General features: G+C 54.5%; 1 protein-coding gene across 1 annotated transcript; it reads right to left on the bottom strand.

Moving 5' to 3' along the window:
* Nucleotides 1-410: 410 nt before the first annotated feature.
* On the bottom strand, nucleotides 411-8810 carry HDGF (hepatoma-derived growth factor). The gene is given in 7 exon segments (XM_006878268.1): nucleotides 411-779; nucleotides 1054-1239; nucleotides 1391-1460; nucleotides 1923-2061; nucleotides 2195-2216; nucleotides 2218-2271; nucleotides 8660-8810. Coding segments are annotated over 7 exon segments (792 nt in total). The 5' UTR covers nucleotides 8747-8810; the 3' UTR covers nucleotides 411-545.
* Nucleotides 8811-9297: the final 487 nt, after the last annotated feature.

A 9297-nucleotide genomic window follows, 5' to 3' on the forward strand; every position in this document is an offset into this window, starting at 1 on the left:
CCCAAAGTTTCAGAATGCCTGAGGGAGAGGGAAAGGGGTGTTAAGAGTTTGGAAAAACTGGCCCAGGTCCCCAAGTCCTGGGAAAACAGCTCTAGTCAAAGAAGAAAAATGATCTCCTCTCATCCCAGGGAGCAGATAGCATGGCCCTGACTTAGATCTCAGGGGTGTGGGGACACCGAGGTGAGGGCCAGGGGGCCTGGGGCTAGGCTTGGAATGGGAGAGTGAGTGGAAGAGGGGTGGGGTGGGGAAGGGGTTCCCAGTTTGCAGGCCATGGCCAGTTTCCCCAGTAGCACCCAGACAGCAGCAGGAACGGGGTAGGGGCTCCTCTTGAAACATTGGTGGCTACAGGCTGCAAGGGAGGGTTGGAGGGGAGAAGGATTAATGGTGTGGCCTTGGACTGGTCTTGCCCCAGTCAGTATCGGTCGGTCTCCTGGGAGAGCCCACCCTGCCTCCCTACAGGCTGACCACTGCAGGTCCTCCTCCTCCTCCTCTCTGAAGGTGCCTGGGGCCTCCCAGCCTAGCTGCCAAGGGGGCATGGGGCTCACTCACCTCTCATGATCTCTGATGCCTGGGGCCTCAGCATCTTCCTTGGCAGCTTCTTCTTCTTCCTCCTCTTCCTCCTCCTCCTCCTCCTGGGGAGCCCCCCGGCCAGAGCCAGGCTCAGACGGGGTGCTATTTTTCTCTACCTCTGCAGAGAGAGGCCTCTCACTCTCCAAGGCGGCTGCCTCCTTCTCCTCCCCTTCCAGGTCCTCAGCCTCCTTGGGACGTTTTGGGGAGTCCTAGGTAGAATTGGCAGAGACAAGGTAGGCTGAGGCTGGAGAGAGTGGAATGCCAGCCTCCCACTCCTCCTCCAACGCTCCCTCCTGGGCTGACTCTACAATCCCTTCCCAGCCATCTACTAGCTGAAATGCCTTCTTCAGGTGGGGACTCCGCAAGATTAAGGGCTGTATCATTCTCTCAGACTAGGTGTTCTCTAAGGCAGAGTCTGTTCCTGTAGGGATGACCCACAGAAAATGCTCAAGGGGGTCCAGGCCCAAACTAGGGAGCAGTTACCTCCAGCAGGTCTCCTGCTCGCCTCTTCAGCGCCCCCTTCTCATTCTTCTCCTTGGTAGGCTCATCGATAACCAGCTTCCCTTCCTCATCACTGCTGCCCTCAGCGTTCCCCTTCTTGTCACTATCACCCTCAGTGGCCTCGGGCTCGGGTTCAGGCTCTTCCACACGGCTCTTCTTCTGGGAGGACTTTGGCAGAGAGCAGGAGCTGAGTGGTACTACTAGTGTTGTGCTGGGCCACCACCCCAAGTCCCTCCCTTGGCCACTCACTCCTTCCTTTTTCCCACCTCTCCCCCACCCCCACCCAGGTGCCCAGTCTCACAAGTGATTTGAGACCCACCTCTGTTGGATTAGCCCCGGGGCAAACCCACTGGCCGGGCAGGCAGGGCTCTGTGCAGGAGGGGGGAGGGCTGGAGCAGGAGGCAAAACCTCGGGTCAACTTCTCCCAAAGGGAGCTGGGACCCTATCCCCGCCAAACCCCGCCCCCCACCCTCCCGCCTCGTCCTGCCCGGCTCACAAGCACCTCCTCCTCCTGGAAGCCTTTGAGGAAAGTCAGGGCCACAACCTGTACTTACACTGGGCCCAACAAAAGACCTGTTCCCCACTTACCGCCTTTATCCTGTTCTTGCCCCCGCCCCAGCCGAAAATTGTTGCCCATAACCATAACTACACATCAGGTACCCACACACAACCAACCCCACTCCGTTTCAGGAAGACACCCCCAGATGGGCTCCTACCCCCAAACCCTTGTGTTTGTTTCTGAAGCTTGATTCCTGAAGACTAGTAAGTACCCTCTGTGGGCTTTGGGCTCCCGGAGCCCATGATAGCCGCACCTGCTTTCCAGGGGGTCTCTGGCGTAAATGGAAACTCACCTGGTAGCCAGAAGCCTTGACAGTAGGGTTGTTCTCAATCTCCCACAGTCCCTCGCTGAACCCTTTCCTCTTGTTGGGCTTGCCGAACTTCTCCTTGGACTCTTCATAAGGGAAGAGGTCTTTGGGGCCCAGGAATGCCCTGATGAGAGATGGGAGACTGTGCTCTCTAGTGCCTCACTGTCTGTGAGCAGGGGCTTCCTCCCCAGTACTGTCCCACATCTCCCCCAAAGTGCGCATCCCATAGTCCTCCCCACCTCTGGCCCCTTACTCACGTTTCATGGGTCCCGAAAAAAAAGACTTGATATTTGTTGGCTGTTGATTTCACTGCAGCTTCAGGCATCTCGTCAATCTGCAAGTAAGATGAGGGAAGTAAGTGGGAGCTGGGGTCCTGAAGCCAGAAATTTGAGGCAGGGGCTGAATTCTAAGGTACATTTGTCTAAAACCAGACTGGGAAAGACCCAAAAGACAACCAAGGTGATTTCTGAGCTATTTTTAGCAGTGGATTCCTTGTTCAAGTGAAATCAGACATGCAAGATCAACCAACACTCAGGAGTTACCCTATCACCTTCACAAATCAAACAGCATCCATTCTGTCTCCCAACATGTCCAGAACCTCTTCATAAAGTTCCTTATCTATGCTGTCACCTAGAACCACCCACTGTCGACTTCTGCCTGGAATAAAATCATAACTTCCATCTCTTCTCTCAGTCTTCACTCCTGCCCATTACAATTCATTCTCCATACTGCAGCCAGAGTGCCCCTGGCTTGAAATGACTTTTCATGACTTTAGGACCTTCCTCATCTTCTCTGTGTCAGAATCCCAACAATGCCACCAAATGTGTGTGACCTTATGCCTCCATTTCCTCAACTACAAAATAGTAATCATCATAACACGAAGTCACGGGCTTGTGAGGATGAAATGCACACATAGCCTGGCACATAGTGGGTTCTGCACAGGTGTTAACCATTTTCCTCTTCTCCCAGCCCACTGCCCTTCCGCTCTCATCACTGCTGATCTTCCACCCTTCCAACCTCAGCTCCACCCTCTCACTTCCTCCAGAAAAGCTTCCCCATCTCTCCCAACCCAGTCAGTTCCCCAGGGAGCCATAAACCCTCTCTCCTCACAGCACTTTTTACAATCCCAATTTTACATACAAAAGGTGGGGGCTTCAAAAAGTTCAGGGGGGAAAAAATGCATTATCTTTTCATTCTATTTTTCCATGAATTTTTTGAAGCCCCATCATATTCATATTGTCATTTGATTTATGTCTATCTGGACCCTGAGGTCAGAGTCCAAGTCTGTTTTTACACACAGCACAGTGCCTGGCACACAGTATGTGCATAATAAATATTTACTGAACAAATTTATGAAATAAGTAAATTCTGGCTGCTCTGGTTGAAGTAGAGGGGTGAGGCCAAGGTACTGCCTTTTGAAGTTCCCCCTGTAGTAGCAGCCCTAAAAGTTTCCTGGAGGACACTCTGATAGACACTGATATATTCAAACTCCTGCATCTAGCAGATGAAGAAACTGAGGCCCAGAAAAGGATAGTGGTTTGTCCACGATAACAGGGAAAGGATAGGAGCCAAGTTTCAGACCTACCCTATTCTGGGGGCCAGAGGATCACTGACGTAGAGGAATTGAAAAGTAGAGGTCATAAGGCAGGGAAATGGAGGGAGCAGCTGCCTCTCCCAGATCAGGCCCTGGAAGCCCAGAACAGGCTGAGTTGTGGGAGGGGGAAAAACTACAACTCCCAGCAACACTTGCAGTAACCCTTAGTGGCTGGCTTCCCGCCGGACAGAGGCCAGGTGGCCATGTCGACTGGGGGCCCCAGGCGCAGATAGGAGAGAAATAGACAGGCCAAGGTAGTGATTAGCACACAGTGATGGGGCACAATGCCTGACTAGGGGCCTAGTGAGGCAGGGAGACTGGGAATGAGTTGAAACACACCCAGAGAAAGAGGTGGGGGGCCCAGGAATCAATCTGAGGGACATCTTGCCCCAGGCATAGAGACTTCAGGCTCCTGGACATTTTCCCCTTGCCCTATGGCCTCTGAAGGCAGAGGTCCAGCCCATCCCCCTCAGAAAGTCCTGGCACAAACTGGGCCCTCCCCACGACTAGGAGACTCTGGAGTGTGAGTGTAGGGGGTAGAAAGGCACGCTTATCCCCCTACAAACAGGATCTCCATCGTCATGACAACCCAACCCCGCCCCTGGGGCCACTCAGCAACCAGGAATGTGACTGCCCCTCCCCCCAGATTAGGGAGGAGGGGACACTAACACACCCCACCCCCAAGTCTGGAGTCTGGCACCTGGGTCCCTGGCTGTGCTGGAAACCACAGTTAGGACAGGAGGGCTGGGGCTCTACAAGCCAAACCTACGGTGGGTGGGCCAGTCCTTGCTCAGGACACCTGGGTCCTGTTAACCAGCAGTTCCCCACCCCCTTCTCAGAGAGGGGAAGCAAAAAAAGAAAAAAAAAAAGAGAGAGAGCCTCCAGGGCTTAGAGATCCCAGGAGACAGGCAAAGGACAATAATAGCAAAAGCCCTTCCCTAGGCCTCTCTTCTGGGTAGATCTACTGCACCAGGAACCAGGGGCGGGGGCGGGGTGTGCAGGGATCTAAGCGTTTGAGGCTGAGTGTGCGGCAGGGAACTTTGATCTCTGCATTTTCAGTGCCCAGAACTGAGCCAGGGACTTATTATGCCGGTAATAAATGTGTGATGAAAGGGAGAAACTGAGGCTCAGGAAAAAGGCTGAAGCGCCAGTGATGAGGAGAAACGAGGTTCTCTCAAGGCTTACACTCACTGCAAAGCAGCGATCTAGCCATCTGTCTTTTGCCATCCTAGCTTCCCGTGGAAATCAGGCCCACAGAAGTGTGGGAGCCACACAGTGTGGCAAGGGACCCAGGAGGCCTCCAGCTGCCCAGCTCCAGAGGTGAGGGAGAAACAAAAGGGTTAGATGGGAAATAAAAATAGAAGGAACGAGACACACCAGATATACCTGCTCTGCTTATTTCTAGCCAACTGAAGGGTAGGTGTAATGGGAAGAAGACAGGGGCCTGGGCAGATGGGCATCTACCCCACAGGGGGCATTCATTTCCCCAGCCTCACCTTAAGGGTAGGAACCTGTGGGGTGAGGGGCAGAAGAGGTGAACTTCTCCAAGCTCTCATTAAAATAAAAAGGGGGAGAAACCTCCATTGCAGTGGAGCCTTCATTGCTCAAGCTACAAAGGAAATATCTTTTCTTGCATTTGGAAAAGAGGTTCTTCCTAAACACGAATAATATGAAGTCTCATGGGACCCCTGTGCCCCCAGTACAGACATATGTCTCCCAGGCAATGTCTTTATATCCAGGCTGTGACTCAGAATGAGTGAGTCAAAGCTAAGTGGGTCAGGGTGGGGCCAGATAAATGCTGGGGACCCTACTCTATTGCCTCCACTGGCCAATAGGGAGGAGGCGCCAGTACCCTTAAGTCTAAGGGTCCAAAAAGTTATTCTCTGCTAAGTTATTCTCTGTTCAGGGGTGGGCCCAGGGCCTACCCCATCCCATCCGTTACTCCTACCCTCACCCCAGACCCTCTGCATCCGTCTGGCTCCATCAGACAGGCCTGAGAACAATAAACTGCCATCTTCCAGGGGCCCATGGCTACTCTTCCAGGTCTGAAGTTTTCATGTACGGACTGAACACCTTTCTCCAAACCTCACACCAAACACAGGCCCAAGATCACCTGCCCAGCACTAAGGAAAGTGGGGAAGACTAAACCCACACTGGCTGCCTGCCAAGGCTCTGACCACCACACCCAGGGCCAAGGGCCCAACCTGACCCAGGAACAGGAAAATCTGGGGCAGCAGACAGTTGGGGCCGGGAAAGTGTGGCAAGTCCGAGAGGCAAAAAAGAGGGAGGTGGTGCCTAGATGTGGGGGAGGGACAGAGATAGGGGAAAGAGGGGTGAGGCCCTCTTGCAGCTCAGGTTTTCTGGGATTGTGAAACAGGAAGCAGAGAAAAAAGGGAAGGAACCTGGGGGCAAAAAATCCTAGAGTCCTGGAGGTTAATTGTGAAGTGCTTTAAGAAATCCCCAGGAAGTTAGACTGGAGAAAAGAGGAGAGAAGTTAAGATGGAGGCACTCTAACCTTCCAGACAGGTCGTGCCTACCACGTGGCCCTCTTATTGGGCTCTCAGAGCACTCAGCAAATCTAGTCTTACTACCCATCTGCCCCTGAAATAAGGGACGGAAGAAGGAAAAGTGGTTTTTATCATGGCTGATGATTTTGGCCACCCATGGAGGAGGTTGGTTTGAATCGCAAGGTCAGCGGTTCAAGCTCACCAGTCATTCCTTGGAAACCCTATATAGGGTCACTATGAGTCAGAACCAACTTATAGACACTTTAACAACAACTGCTGACACTGTGGGTTAGGTGTTGAGCTGCTAAACTGGAGCTGTCTGTTCCCACATAGATTTACAGTAAAAACTGACTTGATGGCAGTGAGTTTGGTTTTTTGGTTTTATTAGATGGGGTACGCAGTAAGGTTCCCTCCTCCTCATCCATCTCAAGATGGGTCACGCCCCTCAGGCTCTGCTGCTCTAGGAACTAAGACAAAGTCCAAGAAATGGTGAGGAAACAGATTTGTCTGTTTTTTGGGGGCTCAAGGAGGATGTATCTGTGAGGTAACAGCTTGGGTGTACCCCTCCCTACAACTGTCACAATCAAGAGTGAGAAGACAGGCAATGGGTGGGGCCCTATCTCTTTAGGATCCAGCATAATCTCCCTCCCACCACCCTCACTTTATCTGAGCCAGCCAGGCTTCAAGGGTGGAAGAGACTCTACCACCCCTGTCCCACCCTCTGTCCTGGAGGCCCAGGTAGTAGAGAAGAAATAGATGTTATTCTCAGTCCCAGGCACTGCCCTCACTCCAAAGTCCACAAGAAACCTGATGATCTTGTTCACAGGAGCTAATGTGGGCCTCTACCCCCTTTTTCTCTTCCCTGATTCAGAAGGGGTTCCCTGTAACCCACATTCCAATTAATGCCCCCTCCCTAGGGCCTAACTCAACCTCTGGACTTTGCCTCACTCGCAGGAGAGCAGGGGCAGCAAAGACCTGGGTTCAGTTCTTACCCTGCCCACCAGGGCCTTGGCATCTGGGCCAAGAAGTCAGTTGGATCAAAAGTGTGGGGTAAAGTACACAAGTGTTCACACACCACACCATACATGTACATAGAAGGCTGGCTGTCACTGCTTCCTCACACTATCCCTCAGTCCCCCAGGAAGCCCTGGCCATTCAGAGAGCCTGCTTCTCTACATATTTCACTTCCATTCCAGAGGCTAGGTCTCACTTCGTCTATTCTGAGAGTTTCAGAACAAGGAGCTAAGGTATACTCCTCAAGAGAGGGTACAGAGAAGAATCTCATGGGTTTTCTCAGAGTAGCCTCCATGTTTGGCTGGTACCCTGAGCTGGACCCCGGGGAATCTGTGATAACTTCCTAAACTCAGTTGGGTCTTGGCAAAATGAACAGACAGGCTAACTCTGACAAGAGGAACCCAAGCCCTAGACAGTTTCATACTTGGGTTTCTCCACACCCTCCCCTCCCCAGAAGATCTCCTCCCTCTAGTCGTCTTAGCCCTAGGATTTCACTTTAGGAGTTTGAGTCCAATATGGAAAGGTCATTCTACACCAACTATGAAGTAAGCAGCCGGAGGGCAATACCCCTTGAGCCACCCACATTCTCCTCCCCACAACTGGCAACCACCTATGTGCTTACTTTTACTTAACCTGTCTCAGTCCTTATGGGAAACAATGAACACACCAGACTTGGCTTTTAGGCTCCACCCTCCCACCTGGCCAGGTGCTGGACAGGCGGGGGCCCAGGCCCCATATTGGCGGGCTGATCAACCACATGGTTGACTGAGCCGTTCTGGCGGTAGATACTCTTTACCTAGGGGAGGGGAACAGAAGCAACCCGACCCTTCCCCCATTCCTCTTCCCCATCCCCTACCCCCGTTGCCACCCTCACTACAAGGCAGACACAATCTGCACCAAATTTCCCAACTCCACAGGGGCTATGCCACCCTCAATCTCAAATTTGAGTTGGCAGTATATACAGGAATATTTTTGTGGGACTGACGGGTGAAGGGTTTTGGCGAATACTTTCGGAGCCAGGTAGACCCCTCCCCCCACCCATTACACCAGCTCAAACTACTACTCAACCCTCCCAACTTCGGACCTCTTACACACACCCCAAACCAAAGTTTCCTTGAAGCAAACTCCGCTTCCATTTATCCCTCTCTGGACTGGGATCTTTCCCAACCTTTTAATCTAAGAAAAGGAAAGTATCCAGAGAGAGGGCGACAATCAGGGGGACCCAAAGTGGGGAGGCGGCAGAGACTGGGGGTGGAATGGGAGGAGTTACACGACTGGCCCAAACCCAGGCTGCGCGCCCGAAACCGCCGGGAGTATGGGGGCTGGGGGCGGAACTGAGCACACGGAGCCGGGCCGGGAAATGACCCGCGCCCTCGGATCCCCACGCCGCGCACACGCCTCTACGCGCGGACGCTGCCCCCGCCAGGTGTTTGACCCCCTTTGCCTCCAACGTTATGTAACCAGCGGTGGGCTTAAAGGCGACAGGGAAAGCCCGGGACCCTGGCGCCCCCTGCACCCCGCCCCGTTCGGCGCGGTGCTCCAGCGCCCGCGCGGGTGTTATGCAACACAAACCCGGTGGGGTCAGGGGTGCGGGGTATGCGGCTTACCCGGGCCGGCCAGTGTGGGTAGCCCTTCATCTTGGCGAACACCAGGTCCCCGCATTTGTACTCCTTCTGCCGATTGGATCGCGACATGGCGGGGCTCCGGGCGCCCCGGGCTCCGCGCCGGGCCGGGAAGCGCGAGCCCAAGTTTGCGCGTGCGGCGTTGGCAGCGCCGCTCCGCTCCGGCCCTCGCGCGGCCCCCGCCTCGATGGTGGCCCCCGGCCCGACCTCCGGCGCTGCCACGGCGACTCCGCCCGCGCGCCGCACGGACGGGGCGGGCGCAAATCGGGGGCAAAGCTCCGGCCTGGTGGGTGCGCGCTCGTGCAGTTGTTTGTGTTTGAAATTCAATTGCTCCCTCCTCAGCGCGAGGCCTCTTCCTCCACCCCCCCGCCCGATCCCCACTCCTTCTCTTCCCTCCTCCCTTTCCCACTACTCCTCCTCCTCTCAGTCCCCCGCCTTCGCGCTCCCTCCCGCGGCGGTTCGATGCTTGCAGCTTCTTGACGCCCTGTGCCTGCCACTACCCGTCGCCCAACCTGGAGCCGCCTGGCGGCGCGCGGCGACACAGACGCGAGGAGCCGATCGCCGAGCACGCCGAGCAGGCTTTGTGTGCCCGAAGTCGGTGGGTGCCCGCCTGCTCGGGAGGA

The sequence above is a fragment of the Chrysochloris asiatica genome, unplaced genomic scaffold, assembly GCF_000296735.1.
Source record: "Chrysochloris asiatica unplaced genomic scaffold, ChrAsi1.0 scaffold00042, whole genome shotgun sequence".
In the NCBI taxonomy this organism is placed as follows: domain Eukaryota; kingdom Metazoa; phylum Chordata; class Mammalia; order Afrosoricida; family Chrysochloridae; genus Chrysochloris; species Chrysochloris asiatica.